Source organism: Ambystoma mexicanum, chromosome 2q, assembly GCF_040938575.1.
Source record: "Ambystoma mexicanum isolate Mex_15411 chromosome 2q, UKY_AmexF1_1, whole genome shotgun sequence".
NCBI lineage: Eukaryota > Metazoa > Chordata > Amphibia > Caudata > Ambystomatidae > Ambystoma > Ambystoma mexicanum.
In genome coordinates this window covers 403,484,549-403,506,346 of record NC_090924.1, presented here as the reverse complement: position 1 = coordinate 403,506,346, position 21,798 = coordinate 403,484,549, and the positions used below count along the sequence as shown (strand labels likewise).

The following is a 21,798-nucleotide window of genomic DNA, read 5'->3' as shown; positions in this document are numbered from 1 at the left end:
AGATCTGATCCAAAATGGTCTCCACAGCCAGCACGTATGCATATTGTCCTCCATAAATGTACTTCTACCACATGTCCCCCGCAGCCAGCACTCCTATATTGTGCCCACCACTGCGAGAACTACATGTTGCACTCCACCGCTGGCACGCCTTCACCATGCTCTACACACTTAATACTCCCACACCACGCCCTGCACAACTTGCCCTTTTTACATCATACTCAACACACCGGATCCTTGCACAACACGTCTCCAGCAGCTAGCACTCCTGCATTGCGCCCTCTAGAGTCAGCATGACTACACCTTGAAATCCACAGCCAGCACTCCTACATCATGCTCTTTGCAGGTGGCACCGCCACATTATGGAATGCTTAACAAGCACTGAAACACAATCCTACCAACCCGAATAGTCCTACACCATATTTCCCACAGTTGGCACTCAGTCACCATGCTTCTCAGAGCTGTCACTCCTACACTTGTTCCCGGCATGACGGTCTCCTTCTAGGAAACTCCAGGTACCATTTCAATGTCCCTTCTCTCCCAACATGCCAGAAACATGAATTGAAAGAGCTTCAAGGTCCTTTTCCTAAATGGGTTAACATTACTCTAGAGATAAACAGCAGAAAGGATGGGTAATGCCTGCGTGCATTTGAATGATGGCACTTACTGGGGCAGCAGTCTTGAAGGGAACAAGCTCTAGTCTCCAGCCTGTTCTCCAACTTCTTCTCATCTCCTGCGCATTTACCCTGCCCATAGCAGGCACGCCGCCGCTGCTGCACCCCTTCACTGCAGGTCACGCTGCAAGGCCCCCATTGGCTCCATGGGCTCCACTCTGCATTGCTACAAAGGGTGAGAGAAGGGAAGGAGAACATCAGCACAGGAAGCGATGAGCTCTTGCCTACTCTGTCTCCTGGCAATGTTTCCCTGTGCTCATAGACTTGGTTTTCCTGGAATTCCAGCCGCACCTGGCTTGCCCATTTGGAAGTGTCATAAGCTATGCGCAGGACCAATGGCGTGAAGAGCCAATTAAAAACCAAACGATATGTCAAGGCTGGCTAAATTATACAGCATGAAAAATGCTATTACCCAGAATTACATGCGAGTAAAATCAATTTGCATGTCACATTCTATGGCTTGATTAAGAAAAAGCTGTATTCGAACCTGCAGTAAGTTAAAGCAAGAACAATACATACATGCAATGGGTATCATACAAAATATATGTGAACCTTTTACAATTTCTCATAAATGAAGAACAGACCCCATCATAAAACACAGATGTAAAACTGCTGGGGTGATTTCATATAACAGTACGCTTCTAAGAAAGTAAAGCTCTGAGAACATCAGTGTAGATGGCTTCCTACCCTATTCCCCAGTAAAACAAAACTACTTCTGAATGATCATGGAAGAGAGCCGTGACAGTCCTCCAGTATTCTGTGTCCTTACCTGGGCATGAATATGCACATACTTCTCATGTGTGTTTAATCCTCAAGTGTGTATTTGTTATCTCCTAGTGTTAAGTGACTTGTCTCCACCACTGTGTAGATCACTGTAATCTGCAGGGTGTGTTTCCCAGGATCTGTCTATGGTAGACAAAGCACACATGCAGATTCCTGTACCCATCACCTGGGGAAATTGAAACCATGGCAACCTCAATACATGTCCTGAGCTTGGCGAGAGATGTTCACTTCTTTATGGACAGAAAGCAACAGATGGCAGGGGAAATGCAGACAGGTCAAGAGTGATTACTATCCAGGGATGCAGTTGTGTTTCCCATTCAAGACTTTGAGCAACTTGTGTGCTTTATGCTACCAGAGAATGGAACAATTCCAGTAACTTGGGGGAGTCTTGAAGCAGTGTCCACGTAGTCTGCATGTGACAGGGTCGAGTCTATTCAGGACAACTCATCCTTTCATCGCTCCATTCTTAACAACATGGGTACCATCGAGTTTGGTTATAACATGAAAATATTTCTAAGGCTTCAAAAGAGAATTAATTCTATGTGTGGTGTGCTCCATATAAATACACAATATTATAGAAATGTTGACTATTATGCTAAATCTTCACCTGCCCCTAAGAAAGGAGCATTCAAACACTTTACATTAAACATCCCCACCCCCATTATGTTGTGCAGTATCAACATTATATGCTGTATACGTAGGACTAGCCCATGCTTTAAATACCTCTGGAATATGAGGTGAAATAAAACCTCTCCAATTCACCCAGAAGGTACAGGTAATACTTCCAAACACTCCCCAGCATTGTTGTTAAGCTTTTCTTTCACTATTGCGCAATTCGAGCACCTTCCTACACTACAGGAACAATAACCTACATGGGAACAGCAAAAGGGGGCGACGAATTGGGCCATCTCTGATATCAAGCTTTTCACTGCCCACCTACAAATAACACCACTAGACCTTGCCCTGCTCCACAGAGAAACTGGAGACTTGGCTCAAGAACTCAACGATATTTGACACCAAAATGGTATATTATCAACAAAACAGATTCTGTAAAAAAACTCCGCCCCAGACAAACTCCGTAAAACTACAAACAAATGTAAAATGTCATCACCCTCCGCTAATAACGTCCCTAATGTTATTAAAGTAGGGCTCATTAACGCAAGGTCTATCCAAGCACATGTGGACATACTTGACATCTTGACGGTCCATGACCTTGACATCATTGCTATAACAGAAACCTGGTCGAATCCTACGTCAGGCCCTGCTCTAGCTTTAACCTTACCTGACAACTATTCCATCCTGAGCGCAGACAGAGATTCTAACCTGACTACAGGAGGTGGTGTAGCACTCATTTATAAAACGGTGCTAGAATTAAAAATGATCAACAAACACCACCTATCATCCGCCGAAATACTCACGATCAAATTATCCACATCTGCCACAGCCACCATTACTATGCACTTGATCTACCGTCCTCCCGGCGGCACCACCACCTTCGAAAATGACATATCTCAACTACTGTCCAACAACACAACACGAAATGTAAGTCCCAAGTTATAATCCTAGGCAATTTTAACCTAGGCCTTGATGATCCAAAATATGCAAAAGCATACACCCTTAAGAATACCTTGTCTGAGCTTGGGTTTACACATCGCATAACTAGTCCAACGCACAACAAAGGCTGCACTCTAGATTGGTAGCGGACCTTAACTGTACCATCAACATATTGGCCAATACACCATGTGCCTGGACTGACCATCACCTAATTACCTTCACCTTTGAGAAGGCCGTATCCCTCACTATGCTTTGTAAAGCTCTGGCTTTAATGACAAGAAGTAAACGTAACCTTACCTTAGAAAATGTGTTACCTTTACTGCGCCCAATAACTCATTCTAATACCACCCATGCGGACACTTCTGACTTAGTGAATCTATACAATGAGACTATCCTTAAAGCTATCAATACAATAGCCCCTCTCAAATTACAGAAATCCAAACCACGTGCCCATATTAACAAATGGTATACACCTCACGTAAAGACTCCTAGGAAAGCACAGCAGAAACTAGTTGGAAAAACTCCCCTTCCACACAAAATAAAGATATCTTCATTGCAGCTTCATTTAACTAGAGGCGGCCATTGTCCAAGCTAAAAATGATAACTTCAATGACCGTATAGCCAAAGCTAACTCGAGCACTATGGAATTGTTCAACATTGTAAAAGAACTTGAGTCGACCGCCCCTATACCTGACCCTTGTATTAAGGACATCCATTGGTGTACCAACATACAAAATGCGCTTCAAGACAAAATGACGCTGCTACTCAACAAAATAAATTCGAAAAAAAAACTCATTAATAATACCATACCTCAGAATCTTCCCTCACCGTTGCATGGCCACAATTCAACTTTAAACCTTTATCTAACAAAGAAGTAGACCTGATCATACTCCAGCTCAAACCATCCAACTGCAAAGGTGGTGTCTGACCAGCCAAGTTAATCAAAGAAGCTGCAACTGCACTCACTCCTTTTATTACTGCATTTATCAATGCCTCATTTGCCTCTAGTACCGTGCCCACCAGTATGAAAGATGCTTGGGTACTACCACTCCTAAAAAAGCCGGCTAAGTTGGACCCTAACAACCCATCTAACAACCGCCCGATTACTACTGTCCCTTTCTTGCTGAAAATACTGGATTGAGCAGCTTATCTCCAAATTCAGCAATATTTGGAAACAAATAATTTACTAGACAGTCAGGCTTCAGACCTAGACACGGGACAGACACAGCACTTATTGACATAAAGAACCAAATCCAGGCTTTAAAAGACAAAGGCAAATCCGCCCTGCTCTTACTACTTGACCTATCTGCAGCCTTTGACCTGGTGAACCATGATATATTATGCAAGCATCTGTCATCTGCTGCACATTTCTCCGACCAAGCCAACTCCTGGTTCAAATCGTTCCTCAGTAATAGATCCATGAGGGTCTTTGCTCCATCCGCCTCAGCCCTACCCTTGCCAGTCTTCTGTGGGGTCCCACAAGGATCATGCATGTTACCTTTTCTCTACAACGTATTCACCAAGCCTTTATTTGATATACTTGACCATCTGGGTGTCACGTATACAAATTATGCAGATGACACCCAGATACTCATCCCTATCACAGGTGATTACGTTGTAGGTAGCAAAACATTGAATAACATCTATAGTGTTATACAAATATGGATGGCTAAACAAACCATGTTTAAACAATGATAAAACCGAACTACTATTACTCGGCTGCCCATCCAAATTGACCAAACTAGATACATCCTTTAAAACGTTAATTATCGATGGTAACACAATCAATGTAGCAAATGATGTGAAAACATTAGGCATATACATTGACTGGTCACTATCTCTCGCGAGACACACCAATGCCCTAGCTTCGGCCACAGCTTACACATGTAAGCTTATTACAGCTTGTCACCCCTACCTATCTACAACCAATTGCATGTCAGTAGCAAGAGCCTTAGTGTTAGCCAAGCTCGACTATTGTAACGTGCTTAACTTAGGAATGTCATACTGAGATGAGAATGTATACTCAGCGGGGAGTGTGGCGGCTCTCTGATGGCCCTGAAAACATTCCCTCTACAACGGGAAATACATCTAGGTGCCACGAACGGAGACCCACATTCTTTGGAAACGAAGGTGAGGGCATCAAGTTTGCAAAGAAGCAAGAGCAGTAGCAGAGGGGTAAAACAAACCAGGGAATATGGAGTGGTGCCTTACACTGCATAACAAGAGCAAGGGAAGACAAGGAGACTGAGAACCCAATGCTTTCAGAAAGTGCTGCTGCACAACTTCAGAAGCTTAAAAGAAACCCGGAGAGAGGGGAGGAAATGGAAACAATGGAGAAGATGTCTGCCCTAACGCCTCTGGAAGACCAAATTGCATCCAAGGCAGACATCAACACCCTATTAGAGGAAATTAAATCAACGCAAAGGGGCATTCAATCATCAATGCATGCCCTGAAAGACAGAGTCTAAAATGTAGAGGAGAAGATTGAAATGTTGGAAAACAACCAACTGGCAGCGGACATGTTCGAGATGAGAATGGATGCTAGGATAAAGGAATTGGAAGTTAAGGAATATGATATGTCCCTGAAACTCGATGATCTGGGAAACAGAGAATGTAGATCCAACCTACGTATCCTAGGAGTCAAGGAGGGGCAGGGCGATTGTGTACGCAAGGACTGGAACAGAAGGTAAGATTGGTATTGAAATCGCTCTTCGCAGGAGATGGAAAGGATGATCAGGACATTCATTTTGACAGAATCCATCGAGCTGGAGGACCACCAGTAGCCCTGTGCTCTATACTGGTGAAGTGTCATGATTTTAGGGATAAAGTTGCTATTCTAGACTGAGCCAAGAAACAGCCCTATCTTACATTCGAAGGCGAGAAGATCAGTATATATCAAGATTTATATTAGTTTACCTTTGCCAGATGAAGAGAATGCAAATCCCTTACCCAGTGGCTGAGACAGCCAGAGGTCAAATGTAGGTGGGGATACCCCTTCTCTCTGACTTTCGAAGTAGGGAATGATGATTTTTGCATAACGACCAAGGAAGAAGCGAAAGGGGCACTTACCCATTTCATGAACGACGGGCAGAAAGGCACCTCGAGTCATGAGCGGGCTATGGTCGCTCGCAGACTGCAAGGACCAAAGGCTATATGGGGAGAAAGAAGGGTGCTGGAAGTCAGAAATTCAGGAGGCTAAATACACCTTCGCCGGAATCCTGAAAGAAGCTACGACAGAAGTGAGATGCTAAAGTGTAATGATGGGGGTTAATTATTTCAGCATGTTCTAGTGTGCATGAGCGCAACCAATATCGCCCCTTTGGAATCATGCATCCTTCTGCAAATTAACTATGCAACCTCAAGTGAGCTTTCCCTCACAACATGACAATGCCCTGCTGGGTAAACATGGAACTGGACGACAGCCAATGCAAATACCGGGGAATTCCGGCCCTCAGATGGGCACATCTTCCAAGAACACAGAGTTAAAGAGTAAGCACTGCTTTTAAAATGATTTGATAAAACACTTTACATGGCCACTACAGAAGGTGTGAAGTCGCTGATTGTGATGTGCAAGGTTTTTGTAAGTGATGTAGGATTTTAAAAACGTCTTTGTTGGGAATTTTTAGCTTCTGTGATTTCAGTAGCGTAGCGCAAAGTTACTCAGACACAAACTTGCATACACAATTGGCGTAATGTAATTTTATAGATCTCTGAATCTAAGTAATAGGGAGCAAAGGGCAATTTTTGTGGAGAAATAATGATTTGGATGGTAGCGGTCTCTTTTTGGCGTGCTGCATGTCTTGCTGCAGCATTTTAGCGAGGTTGGCCGAATGATCTAGTCAGTCTAGTGTCTTAACGTATATTTCGTGGCATGAACTATGCCAGAAGATAACCCAGTATAGGACACGAGCTCCATTCATTGTGGATAGTATGTGCAAAGAGAAAGACTTGTTCCAAGAGAACCGAGCCAAGCTGCTAAGTTCTGGCATCGAATGGCTGATGAAAATCCAGGTTAAAGTCACATGGGGCAGTGAGGGTGGCAAGTGGCCTCTTTAGTGGGACTATAGAGTCTCTAAAAGTATGAACACACGTGGTGTCGCTCCCTGCGGGTCAGTAAAAAAACTAAATATGACTTGTAAAAGCTTTGGGCAGTGCCATGCAGTATCCCGCTTGCGGGAATATAAAACACATGGAACTGTATAACATTTCCATTTTGATTGAAAGATGAGAGCTATCCCTCCCCCTGTTCCCTCCTGTCTGTTAACATTCAGTGTGGAAGGGGTCTGTAAACTGCGGCTCTCTAGATGTTTTGGACTACATGTCCCATGATACCTTACTGTGGTGGCTGGGACTGCTGGGAGTCCAAACCATCTGGAGAGACACTGGTTGCCGACCCCGCCAGTATGGGGTAACTGACAGGAAGAGTGGCGGATATTGAAGGACCGCAATGTTCTCTGAGCCCCGTTTCAGTAATAGCAACTAAATCCAGATGACTGTGTTGCATGACGTTATGAGTACAGGTACCATGGTGCGGAATATAACAGCCGTTTATAACTCAGACCGTGTGATATATCTCAATGTAACCCACAGAATGTGGCCGCCTTTATTCATCAAAATGTATCGAGCATCATGCACGTGACACTGGACTTTATAAGCGAGCCAAGCACACCATGACGGAATGCGCATCAAAATGACGAGGGGATATGGCCTCATGATAATGTTACCGGTACTGTGGCAGTAGATCCGCCAGGATACCAGCAAATGTTATTACTGTTTCCGGCCCTCAGACCAGCAGAATTGCAGAGTGACGGTGTTAATAACCATTCATGGAGCCCCATGAGTGCATTTGCCGTCATTACCACCGCCGGCAGTGATGACTTTTTTTGCCGTTATGGCTCCTGCCTTACAGGTGATATGATGATATGATATGATATGGCATTTGTAACGTGCCTATACACAAGTGTTTCAAGGCGCGACGAGGCAGGGAGGGCGGACAAAGGGAAGACAGACAACGATGCTACTGGGCCAGGTATCATTCAGATCGCGCAAGTGCATGGGTAGAGGGGAAGGGGAAAGTGCAGTACAGGGATAGTAGAATAACAAGATAAATAATAAGGGCCAGCTGGTGGCAAGTGCAAGGTAAGTGCAGACAAGTGCTGGGAAGGGGGGGGGCTGTAGGGATACAGAGACAGTCCCGCAGTGCAGGGGTTGCCAGGGAGGCAGTGCAAGGGGAGAGTGGCAGAGCCAAGGACCGAGATCGGTGAGAGTGGCCCAGTTGCAGAAACAGTGCAATTTCAGTCAGGAATTTAGCATGGGAGAGGTGGAGAGAAAGCAGAAGCAAAGAGGAAGGTTTTGAGGTGCTTCCAGAACCGGAGCAGGGACGTCATTTAGGGGTCACCAGAGGTAGCAACTGCGACCTCTGAGGTCTCTCTTGAAACCTCTGTGGTCACCCTTGCGACTTCTAGAAAAAAAATAGAAAAAAAAAAGTTTTTTCTTTTTTTTTTTTGTAATGCAAGCTCATGGGCTGTGGCCAGCACCTGTTGCTCTTTAGTTCTAGAGTGGCTGGCTTTCTTGTTAAAGCCCCTTGAAGAAAAGGAGTGACACAAGTCTAACACTTTCAGCACTGACCCTAAATAAGAAAGATTAGGAATACCAAATAATGTGTCTTTCGGGAATTCTATACAATAATTGCTAGACTCATTAAAGGTTTATTTCCGGCACACTTCAGGGGATGAGTCACTGATTTAGTCTGTTCTTAAACGCCTCAACTCAGCCTTTCATCCTTCTGAGGTCGTTAAATGAGTACCAACACAGGTTGGGTGATATTGGGTGTATATTTTTTCTATATAAAGTGCTTAAGCATAAGTGCTATATAATAAAACATCATTATCATTTGGTCATGGACGTCTGCTTGCATTCACAGTAATTTGGTAATATGGGCCTATACACACTGATTTTAACAATACACATGGCGATCCATGCTTGTATGAGATGTGCATCAAATTATAGTGATTTTGTAACCATATTTTTTGTAGTGTACAATGCTATATGATAGCACTTCCTGTTTTGTCAACGGGTGAAAGGTCGTGTTTCATTGCATCCCACGATATCACTTCAGGGTGGGCTCAAATGTCATCACTTCCTGTGATGTCACCAGGGGTCAAGGGTCGTGTGATGTCACTTCCACTACCCCTGGCATTTTGGTGAAATGACGTCCCTGAACCGGAGATGGTTCTCCTCAAGTTTCAGGGAGGCAGGAAGGCTGTTCCAGAGGGAGGCCCCAGCCGCGAGAGAGATCTACCCCCAACTCGTTGCTTGGAGAAGCGGCTGACCCTGAGGGAGTTTGAAGCGGATGAGCGAAGAGCTCGAGAGGGAAGATATTTAGGAAGAGAGAGTTGAAGGTATTTTGGCCCCAGGCCCCAGAAGGCTTTGTGGACAATGCAGAGGGTTTTGAACTTAATCCTCGCAGCCACTGGGAGCCAGTGTAGAGATTTCAGTCCTGGAGAGATACGGTCCCTGGGCTTGAGGCCAAGGACAAGTCTCGCAGTCCTGTTCTGGATGAGTTGCAGAGGGCGGAAAGTAGAGGCAGGCAGATTTAGATAGAGGCTGTTACAGTAGTCCAGTTTAGAGAGAACCAGGGCCCTGGAGACAGTGAGCTTCTGGGGGAAGGAGAGGAAAGGAAGAATACCTCTGAGGAGGTGCAACTGGTAGTGTGACTTCTTAGAGACGTCAGATATGTGCGGAGAGAAGGAGGGTGTGGAGTCGAAGATGACCCCGAGGTTTTTTGCCTTGCAGGTGGGAGCAGGAAGAGGGTCAAGAGAGGCTGGCCAGAAAACTGCAGGGAAGGAGGGAGTGGGTGTACCGATGAGTAGAATCTCAGTCCCCACAGGAAAACCTGTAGTCAGCCAGTCCGGTAAGGTGCTGGTATACATTAATACCAGTACTTAATTACCGACCGGCCGATTTGTAATGAGGTTGATTGTTTAAAACCTTAGAAAACATTGTGCAGGTGGGGGTGACAAAATGAGTATTAACACATATCTGCGGTGATATCTGTCGCTGACGATGAGAATGAGCTTTTGAGAGAGTGCAGGGCAATAAAGATGTAATTTTCGAAGTATCTGATGTAGTAAGTGTAGTAGAGCTATTCTAAGAAGTAAGGTCACAATCCCTGTGACTATTACTTGGAAACACTGAGGATCCGTCATGCTAAACTTGAGCACAACGGTGGCCTAGAAGAGAAAAGAGCATTCGAGAAGTGTAGGAAGGATAGAACTACCTTCAGAGCAGTTACATGATGTTGCAGGAGGGAAGTGGATTGGGCCACAGGAGATTTGTGCTGCTGGGCCACGTCAGCCACAAAAACGCACACACTGACTTCACGCCAGTTGGTGAGCAATAGTGTGATTTGAAAGGTCTCACATGTCACAGCTGAGTGATGCATCAGCACTACACAGGGCCGGTGCCAGCACTTGCCGCGCGCGCACCTCCCTCGATGGTGGAGCGTGTCGTCCTGCCGTCGGATCATGTGGGCGAACTGCAGGCGTCATCTACGCTGTGTAGCTGGAGCCTGCAACACTCAATTTAATAAGTTTGGTGCCCGGAGGATTGCGGCTTGGTGTGGAGAGCTTTTGCGCCCTCTAGTGGAAAGAAGCCACACATAAAAACTGAACAAAGAGTACTTTTCTTTTTTTTTTTTTTTATTTACTTGTATTTTAATTGTATTTCAATTTTTACAAGATCTTTTCCTTCACTCTGTTTTGGGATGCTTCCTAAGATCGTTATTTATTCTGTTAGTTCTTTATGATATTCTTTAGGATTCTGTTTCTTCTAGATTAGGAGAAACTGTTTCCTATTTGATCGCGAGAGTCCTTTTCTTCTAATTTCAAACTGTCCAGAAATTTTGCAGTCGCTATAGTCAGAGAAATTGAATCCCCGCTCATAAGCTTGTTCCACCAATCCTCTTCCCTTATGATCTGGAACTTTGATCCGTGTGGATGAAGATAGGTTTGTCTGGGGTTGCTTGTACCAGGACAGTGGAGGAGTAGATGTCTAAGAGTTTCGGTGACCCCATTTACACAAAAACGGCACTTGTTGGTCACTGATTGTTTCCTGGTGTAAAGGATCTCATTTGTCTTCAGGATGTTCAAGCGTGCTCTCAGAAAGATTGTACGCAGTCTTTTATCTGGGAACTTTTTTAAGTAGTTTCTTACATCGTCCAGCTTTTGTGTATTGGTTGTGTGATGGGCCGAAGTTGTATGTTCATCAGCTATTTCAAGTGTTTCGATCCAATCTTGTAACTTTAGTTTTTTCTTTATTTTTCCAGGGATGCGTTCGATTTCCCATTCAGAACAACCAATATTTGCAGCTTGATCTAGATGGTTGTTATACCATGTTGTTAGCATGGGGTTTTGGCCGCTCTTTATTTCTGCAAAAATGATTTCCAGGATTTTTGGTCGTGGGAGCCTTAGAATCTTTCCCAGGAACAGTAAGCTATTTCTCTCCACCACTGATTTCAATGATTGCAAACTTAATTCCCGTCGAATGTTTGCTACCGGGGTGGAGTTTGGCAACCGGAGCACTCTCCGGCAAAATTTTCCTTCCAGTTTTGCCCACAGTGTTTTCGGAAGATAAGGCATTGCCTCTGCTCCGTAGGTTAGAGCTGGAGTGGCTTTTGCTTTGAAGAATCTTATTATTGGTAGGATTGAGAATTTGCCGAATTTACGTTCCAAGGATACGGCTTGTGCTGCTAGTGTTTTTGCCTTGGAGAATAGATGTTCTTGCATTGTTATTTCGATTCTGCTGCACGATAGTTTAACCCCCAGGTATGTGAAACTCTTTACTGTATCCAGTTTTTCTGAGTTTGCAAACCACTCGGGGCGTTAACTCTGTTTAGATCCTTTTTCCATGATCATTATTTTGGTCTTCGAGGTGTTAAGTTCCAGATCATTTTTCTTTAGGTAGCAGGATAGGCTATCCAGTTGTCTCTGGAGCCCAATGGGCGTTTGGTCAAATAAGAGAATGTCGTCCGCGTAGAGCAGATGTGTCACTTTCTGCTTACCTATTTGAGGAGGAAATGATCGGGTGTCGTTTTCTGCGTCCACTATATCCGCCATGTATGCTTTATACAATGCTGGTGCCAGAGGGCACCCTTGTTTGACTCCTCTCGCTGTCTTTATGATTGTAGACAACGAGCCTGCTGCATTAAGCCGGACTCTGACGGAGGTGTCGCTATGCAAGGCCTTCATTGGTTCCAGGATGGATAGTGGGCAGTTTTGTTTTTCGAGTTTCGTCCATAGTTTACCTCTGTTGACACGGTCGAAGGCCTGGACCAGATCGATCGTAGCAATGAAGATTTTCAGTTGGCCTTCGAGGACTTTGGACTTCAGGATGCTGATCAGCATAATATTGACGGAGGTACCTAGGTTCTTTTCGAAACCCGATTGAAATGGGTCCGCTGTTTTTTCCTCCTTTTGCCATGTCTGAAATTCGTCTAGCACCAAGGAGCCGAAGAGTTTTCCAAGCACATCTAAAAGTGCTATCGGCCTGTAGTTTTTCGGGTCATCTCTCAGGCCCTTCTTGTAAATAGGAACGATGTTTGCTGTTCTCCACGTGTCAGGAATTTGTCTTGTGTTCCTGCATCTTCGGAAGATCTCTGTTATTAGTGGTGCCCAGGCTTTTGCGTCCTGTTTTAGATGAATGTTGGATATTCCATCTGGGCCGGGTGCACGAGAGTTGTTTAACTTGTAGATCTTTTCCAGAATAGCCTGCTCGGAGCAAGTTATCCATTGCGATGTATTTTGTTTTTCCACTGCGGTTTCTGGTGTTGTAGGTTCTTTAAATAGTTCGGTGATGTATTCTATCCATTTCTCTTCTGGGACACTGTTGGTGATGGTCATATCTGTGGTAGCCTGATTGGTTTTTATTAGTTTCCAGAAGTCTTGTGAGTTCTTTTTACACACTGCTCTCAACATGGACTCAGCGTCTTCTTGGTATAATTTCCAACAAACTGATTGGAGCCATGCTTTGTAGCCTTTTTTTTGTATAGTTGCCGATTTTAGATTTAATTGTGTTGGATATCGTTTTGCTTGTCGTATTACCTTCCGTAAGGAAGATTTCATTATCCTCAACTCTTCATTATATTTGTGCAGATGAGTTGTTTCCAGTCTTCTCTTTTGCATTGGGCGTAGGTATGGAATGAGAAGAGGATAGTAATCCAATTTTTCGGGGGTAGCTTTAGCAGTCCTTTGTCTGTAGTAGGATGTTGTAATATCGATTAAGACATCTGATGTCATTTTCAGCCGGCTCCCTTGTGCGTTTGTTTCGAGCTTGTAAGGCATTGCTGTGGTCGCCTGTGTTCTTACTGGCCACGTTGCAGATAGTAAGTTGTGATCACTGCTGATGGTTTTCACTACCTTGAAGCTCGTGATTATAGAGTATAGCTCTTTGGAGGCGAAAATGTAATCGATGGTGCTTTTCTTTCCTTCGCTTTCCCATGTAGGGATGGTGGTGCTGGCAACTTCTAAAGAGTTCAAGTTGTACAAATCTCTGGATTTCATCAACGCCGACCATGCGCAACCTCGAGCGATTGAACATGGATTTGTTGTATTTTGCGGTGGCTTTGATGCTTTGTGACCTGGACAGGTGGCATTCAGGTCACCACATATCAGAATATGGTCTACATCATAGATTTCAGCGACGTCGGTCAGTATTTTTTCCACGATGTTTAGAAAATCGTTTGTTTTAGTTTCTGATGGGTTCCAGTAGATGTTCAGGAGGAGAAGGAGATCGTATCTGAGTTTTCCTTGGGATGTTTCCTCTTTTTCCCATTTCAGTAATGTTGCCTGGATTGCCAAGGACGATCTCAGATTGTGGACTATTCGTAAGGTCCCCCCTGATCGAACTGCTGTTAAGAGGCCTGATACAGGTCGGCCTTTGTCTCCTTTTTGAGCAGGAGATAATAGAACTTCGTAGCCGTCCAAGCTGGGTGGATAGAGCAACCAGGTCTCTTGTAAACTTATTAGGTCAAATTGGCCAAGGTTTATCTCTCCGGGCTTGGTCAGATGGGAATGGCCTCTTTTATTCCAAGAGCCAATGGTGATCATTTGCTTCTTCTTCTGTACACCTTGCGTTTGCTCTGATGAGTCTCCTCCAGTCCTCGCCGGAGGGCGGTTTGGTTGCTATTTCTTCACATAGCGTGTCAATACGGACGGAATCCATGCCCATTTTTTGGGATCTTTTTCCACCTTGCCGACATGCTTTAAAGTCGGGGGCTTTTCTCGATCGTTTCGCGTTTCTGTTTCCCTTCTGCCCGATCTCGAGGACGGGCCCCTCAGTTGTCTGTTTGATTTACTTACTGAGGACTCCTCCTGTGTTTTCCACCTTCCCATGGTAGTAGAATTGTCAATGCTCTTTACTCTTCCTTTATCTCTTCTGGTGTCTGGGCTGTATTGCCTTGTAGTTTCTCGCGCTGTGTTTCTTTTGTCTTCGTTTTTTCGCTCGTTCTTCTCTGGTGTTCGGTATGATTTTCTCTTTGTTCTAGAAGTGTCTGTCACTTTTGAGGTACTCTGAGCTGATTTCCATCTTTCTTTCCCGTTTGTCTCGTGATTGCACTCTAATTTTGATGCGTGTGGGTGAGCACTCCTATGACCTCTTTCTTCAGATGTAGTTTCCCTTAGGAGGTACCCTCTTTTAGACAGTTCACCTGCCGCCCGGAGCAGGAGTTTCTTCACTGTTTGAGACGTGATGTGCAGAAAGATGCTATCTGTCCTAGCTTTTTGTGCGAATTCCACTATTTTTATGTCTGCACTTCTGATTTGGTCTTGGTGGTGTGAGTCTTTTGATTCATGTTGCGAAAGATTATCATCCAGAAAGGATACCTTTCTTTTTTTTGTAGATGGTCTGGGAATGTCTGATTCCGATGTTTCAATAGAGTAGACGCTTAGGTTGGATAGGTCCAGCGAGTTGTCTTCAGTGGCTCCCCTCTGCTCTTCTTCTTCAATGATCTGGTAGGACTCGTTCTCCGTAGGTTTTGGTTTTTGATCGTTCACCGTTATCCATTTGGTCATAAGCTTGTTTAAGATGCTTTCTGTTGGTTGTTTCTTCTGTGCAGAGAGAGCTTTTGTGGTTTTTTCTTTTGCTGATGATTGATTTTTTTGAACCTTTTGTCTCGGTGATTTTTTACTGCTCTCTTTGGTTTGCGTTCTGAGTTGGACTTCATCGGTTTGGTTTTTGCAGTTATTTTCCGTGTCTCCTGACTTAGCATGTGAATTTATTACTCTTTTTGGCGATCTAACGCCCGTATTGTCATAGGCCATCGAGTATACGTCTGCTATTTTGTTTTCTGGTTTATGTTTTCTTTTAATCTCATTCGGATTCGTTTGAGTGCTCACATTCACTGATTTATGTTTGAAGTGAAATATCTCAGGGTTGTCTGTCATGGAGCTTTGATCATTTGTACTTGCCTTCCAAGCTTCTAAGGCTGTTATATAGCCTTCGAGATGGGTTAGCTTTGAATTGCATGCAGCTATTAATGAGGTATGATCCTTTAACGTGTCGTTGATGGTTTCATATAGCTTCCCAAATGGTGCAAGCGCAATGGTCACGGCTGACATGATTGGTAGTATGTCAGTGCTTTTGGTAGGTAAATGAGTGTCTTTTTTTTATGCATTTCGCTTTCTGTCTTGCCTTTATATGGAGTAGAGAGTAATGATCGTGAAACTTCTGCTTGATCAACGTCCTTTCTTTGTTTCGGAATCAAAATCCCACCAGGAGATCTATCTCTGATTTTTAACATGTTTTTATAGTTTAATAATGCCTCCGCCAGTTTGATTTCTTCACGTGTTCTCTGGTGATCTAGTTGGACCATCATTAAGTTTGGTTCCGTTTCTTTTTTTTTCACCGTAATAAGTTTGTTTGATGGTTCGGCTTTACCCGATTTATCTGCCGGACCTAAAGATGAGGACAATGGTGTTTCGCTCATGATGAGTTCTGCCGTTTGTGTTTCATCGTAGTTTCTTCCTTCAGTCGGAGCTGGCTGTAAGCCAAGATCTAATTGTTTTTCTTCCCTGTGCATGGTTATAGCTGGTTGGCCAGAGGCGCTTTTTTCTCTCTTTTCCGCGTTGTTTTCCAAGTTTCGCTCCGAGGGTCTGAGATCTGTGTTGACGTTAGGTGGTTCGGTTTTTTGTTGGGACGGAGGTAAATTGTAATGCCAGCGTGTTTGGGGTGGGTAACTGATGCTTCCCAGACACTGCGCTGAAGCTGGTTGTTTTGGTACGATTTTTCGAGGGGATGGGGGAATTCCCTCCAAGATTTCCAAATCCGATAGCTCAAACCGGTTTACCGGCGGAATCTTTCCCAATTTTTCAAAAAACCTTCCAATCGGGTTATTTGTCGGAGTTACTGTATTAGTTGATTTTTTCGTCTGTGTCTTGTTTGGTAATCTGTTATTGGGTGTTGATGAGCCAGTTGGCTTTAATTTTTTTTTCCCCTAGGCTTTGTGTGTTTTGATTTATGACAGTTTCGTTTGATTTGGAGATTTGAGATTTTGACTTTACCTCCTCCTCTTTTCGGGGAGTAGGGGAATGAGTCAGAATAGATTTGGACTTGAATCCGTCGTGTACTTCTGTAGTTGAGTAGGTGTTTGACTTGGCCCAATGATGTTCTCTCAGGATATTCAGATCATCAGTTACCTCTACTTCGGGATCCTCCAGGTATGATATAGTTGTGTTTGGGCAGTTTTGGTCTCCATATCCAGTCGAATCTAATTCAGGGCTTGGTAGAGCGGCTCTTATAGTCATTGGGTGGACCTCGCTTTCAATTTTTAATTTTCTACGAAGGTCAATTTTATCCAACCCAGTGTATTTTTTCTCACTTATTGTCTCAAAGAAAGCCTTCAGGCCTTTATCTGTAGTTAGATTTGTCCTTGGTGCTACTTCTGTATACGATTCACCATGTAATGGCTCCAATCTGCCACAAGAGGGTGTAACGCGGCCACTCTCCGGCTCAGGCTCGCCACTCCCCACTTCCTGGAGCTCCGAAACCAGCCGCGGGCTCGCTGGGGTAGGGCCCGCCTCCAGCCCTCCAACACCCGACGCTGGGTCCTCCACACAGTGGGGCTCAGCGGCCCCAATGTTTATCCTCACAGCAATCGGCAGAGCCGCCGCGCACTCCACCGTTGTCTCCCGCTCCCCCCCACCTGCCGGCTCAGACGCCGGCGGCACGACAACAACCTCGTAGGGCAGACTCCCCTCCGGCGACCGCCGCTCTCCCCCGCCGGCGGATCCTGCAGACGGCGACACGGCTCCTCTCCAAGGTGGGTCGTGCTGCTGCCGATGGGGCGATCTGAGGGGGGGGATCGGAGGGGAGAGAGCAGGCGTCTCTAATTGCTGCGATTTCTTCGTTTTGTGTTTGGGTTCTAATTTGTTGCGCACGAGTGGTTCCTCTTGTGTTTTTAGTGTGAGAAAACCGCTTCTCAACACACGGCCGGCTTCTTCTTGCACTGTTTGCCCAAGCTCCGGCTTTTCTATCAGGGAGGGCTCCTCCATGGTTACACTAGTTTCAATGCTGGGAGGATAGTCGTAGGGGTGTTCTGATAAGTTCTTAAGTGCTTGGGATCTTGTACTTGGGTGAGCTTTGTAGGGAAAGACAGGCAACCAGCACGCCAGCGGCCAGACTGCCAGACTGCACCTCCTTGCAGCTCTCCGCGGCCGCTCCGCGGCCAAAGTGGGTTTTTAAACCCTATGCCTTGATGAAAGGCAAAAACAGACTCAGGCAGCAGGAAAAAAGACTCAGGATTCTCTGCCAGACTGCACCTCCTCGCAGCTCTCCGCGGCCGCTCCGCGGCCAAAGTGGGTTTTTAAACCCTATGCCTTGATGAAAGGCAAAAACAGACTCAGGCAGCAGGAAAAAAGACTCAGGATTCTCTGCCAGACTGCACCTCCTCGCAGCTCTCCGCGGCCGCTCCGCGGCCAAAGTGGGTTTTTAAACCCTATGCCTTGATGAAAGGCAAAAACAGACTCAGGCAGCAGGAAAAAAGACTCAGGATTCTCTGCCAGACTGCACCTCCTCGCAGCTCTCCGCGGCCGCTCCGCGGCCAAAGTGGGTTTTTAAACCCTATGCCTTGATGAAAGGCAAAAACAGACTCAGGCAGCAGGAAAAAAGACTCAGGATTCTCTGCCAGACTGCACCTCCTCGAGTACTTTTACTTCGCATCATACTGCGTTACATGAAGGAGTGAGGTTTGACTGCTGATTGCTGAAATCCATATACAAAAGAAAAAAGAAAAAGCACCAAAAGAACTGCCACCGTGGGTGATAATGATGATGGGGTACACAGACCCATGTCGCATCCCAGGCCTGTGGCACTGGCACGTCTATCTGCAGTGCTAGAATTTGACATCATGATGCCACGAGTGCTCTGTGGAGTCAGGGTGGTCTCTGTGGGTGGAGAAGTTAGAGATGTACCCTATGGCCATCTGATAGGACGGTAATGCTGCAAAGCGCAATTCCCTGGTATACATGGCTGGGCGAGAGAGGTGCACAGGATCTTTTCTTAAACTCTCTCCCTGGCAGATGGATTCCACCATGCCACCAAAACAGCGCTGATGGCCATTTCAACACCATAGTAAAAGCAGAGTATGAAAGATTCCTACTCTGAGATGCCAAAAACAAGGAGGATGAAAATCTGGATGTGTTCAATGCCTGATTAAGGCAACTGGCATTCACTTGAAACGCAATGAATGAAGTAACGTGTATTTTATTTGTCATTTATATAGCGCTTTATGCCAAAGCGCTGTACAGACCAAACTTATAGTATAATAAAATGAGGGTAGAAGGGTATACAACATGTACATGATTTGATATCAGGACTGAAGGAGATAGCTCTTAAGATTGGAACGAAACAGCGAATAAGAGGTAACAGAATGAAGAGAGTGATAGAGCATTCCAATCGAGAGGGGCAAACAATGACAAAGAACGAAATTCTGATTGGTCACAGGGGGAGGGGTACTGATAATAGGAATTGAGACTGAGAATGGAGGGACCAAGAAGGAACATATAAAGAAACAAGAGATGAGAGATAAGAGAGAGCAAGACCATAGAAAGATTTAAAAACAATACAGAGGAAGTTGAATTTGAGGCAAGAGTGAAAAGATAACCCTCCAAGAGAGGATAAAGGCAAGGAAATGGAATCACGAAAGGAAAGTAAGTACACAAGACAAATAGAAGCATTCAAAACAGATTTTAAAGGACTAAGTTAGAAATAGGAAGATCAAAAAGTGAGACAGAACAATAGAATGGACGTGAGAAAATTAGTGACAAAATCAAGAGTGAAACCCTGCAATAGAGCCAACGACTCACGAGACAGAGCAAAAGTAGCACACGTTGATTCTTCAAGGTATGATCGGGATAGCATGTCACAGCTGCAAGACGAAGGACTCTTCTCCACTTTAGCAGTTTGGGCAGTGGGACACAGGTCAAGGAGACAACCCCAGTGTATGGTGAGTACTCAGGGGAGAGATATGAGTGTATTAGTTGAACCCTGGGACCTCCATACACATCAGGGCTCACTCTCATTGGTGCTCATTGCACAACAAGACATTCTAAACGGCACAAAGGCATGGATATACAAGTTCTGTGACACAAAACCTATCCCTGTTGAAGGGACATTCATGGCAGAGGTTTGTCACAGACAAAATAAAGTAATCTCAAGGTTTTATATCATAATTTTCAGTGCGGACACGTTGCAAGTGGTCAGAACTGTGGAACTTTGCTTTTTGGGCAGTAAACAGAGGACATAGCCAGCGTCATCAGCTGACACAGTGCCCATTCAAAAGGGTGGAGTGCCTCAGTTTGCATATTGACGAGACCCTACAGCCAATTGCGCAGGAGAGGGCCTTTGCACTTAATTAATAAAAATGGAGCAAGAATTGGATAAAGTAGTACAACAAGACGTTATTGAGAGGGTGACTGCTCCTGCGCCATGTGTATCCCCCATCATGATCGCAACAAAGGCGAGGCAACCGGGGTCAGTATGCATATGCGTTGACATGCATCTCCAGATTAAAGCCATTTGGTGGGAACAACACCTCACGCCCACAATAGGTGATGCAGAGGCCGACCTTCAGGGTGAAGCGTTTTTCTCTAAACTTGATCTGAAGGTGAATATCGCCAAGTAATGCTACACCCTGAATTTAGACATATCACCACCTTCTCTACACATAAAACCCTTTATATGCACAACCAACAGAGTTTGTTACTCTCATTGGCCACCAAGGTCTTCCAACACGTAGCCAGAAGTGTGTTGGTGGATCTCATTGGTGTCCTCAATATTAGCAGCTATATTCTTGTTTATGTGTCCACTAAGTCCGAGGACATAGACTGCCCAGACAGTGTGCTAGCCGGACTACAAGAACTGGGTTGGACCCTAAATAAGTAGAAATGCAAGCTCCTGAAGAGGCAACAGTAGTTTTCCGGGTTCGTCTTCCAATCTGAATGGTTGGGCGCTGATCATAAAAATATATGAGGCACTCATGTTGCCCTAGCACCCCTGAGTGCTGCAGAGCTGCGACGGTTTCTTGCCATGGTGACATTCTGTGGCCAATTCAGTAGAGGCATTGCCACTCTGCTAGAATCATTGAGGAACTTCACCAAGCCATAGAGGAAAAGGTTTTCTGAGATATCAAGAAGGCACTAACAGAAAACACAATCATGGCATTTTTTGACCCTGCTGGTCCATCAAAAACCATAGTTGATGCAAGCCAGTTTGGATTGGGGACAGTCCTGACGCAAAGGGTTGACAATGGGGAGGTGTTACTCGTTGCATACACAAGCTGGTCGCTATCGAGGGTGGAGCAAATATATTTCCAAATAGAGCGAGAAACACTGGCAGTTCTTTGGGGTTTGCCATCACTACCATAGCTTTGTGTATGGAAAACAAGTATATTTGGTGAAAGACTAAAAGCCCCTGCTGCTGATAATGTCTAGAGCCAGGCTTCATCCCGCAACGCAAATTGAAAAATGGATCGTACAGCTACAGGAACATGTTGCGGCTATGACATACTGACTGGATTGTGACAGTTCGGTGTCACAGATGTCCCTAAAAAACTCAAAAGTTCAACAGATGGTTCAAGCGTTTTTATTAACAACTCTTTAATATCTTCCGAGGCAGGGGTTTGAGACTGCAGAATTATCTAACTAATGTGTGGTTCTCTCTGGTCCCTCGTTCGGCCATGGAACTCCTCCGCCGTAACCCAGGTTTCACTAGGTCTGTGTGAAGGCTAGAGATTGGTAATCCCTGGTACCCACTGTTACCCCTCTACTGTGGCAGGGCCTAAAGGCCAAGGCCCTATCCATCGTACCCCTGAGGACTTTCTGAGGATACCCTACCCTCTTGTCCCCACAATGGGGGTTTTAAGGATGTTCTTTTTTAGATGGTGCATCTACCACCGACACTCTCTTATTCTCTCTTACCCTCTCACTCCTCTCCCTGATGTTATGTTTCATTATTCCCCTTTCTCCTCCTACTCATGCTCTCCCATCTCTGACCCTTCTACTCTCCCACCTTCTCCTCTCACTTCCTGCTCCATCCACACTGCTTACCCTCTCTTCTCTCTTAACTCCTTTCACTCCTCCTGGCTATTTACTTCTCTGTCCCTTCCATCTTCTCACACCTATCGTTACCACTTCCCACTCCACCTACTACTCTCTCCACCCTCCAAACGTCCCTTCTACAACTACTGCCTCTCCCTTCTGCCTCTCTACCATTTGCCTCCCTCTGTCTCTGCCCCTCT

General features: G+C 45.1%; 1 protein-coding gene across 1 annotated transcript in view; it reads right to left on the bottom strand.

Annotated features, from left to right (window-relative positions):
• LOC138569447 (properdin-like) overlaps positions 1 to 21,798 on the bottom strand; it is a 349,722-nt gene that overhangs the window by 153,220 nt on the left and 174,704 nt on the right. Inside the window, exon 3 of the mRNA XM_069647424.1 lies at positions 665 to 837. Coding sequence (XP_069503525.1) covers positions 665 to 837 — 173 coding nt within the window. The remainder of the gene's footprint in view (positions 1 to 664; positions 838 to 21,798) is intronic.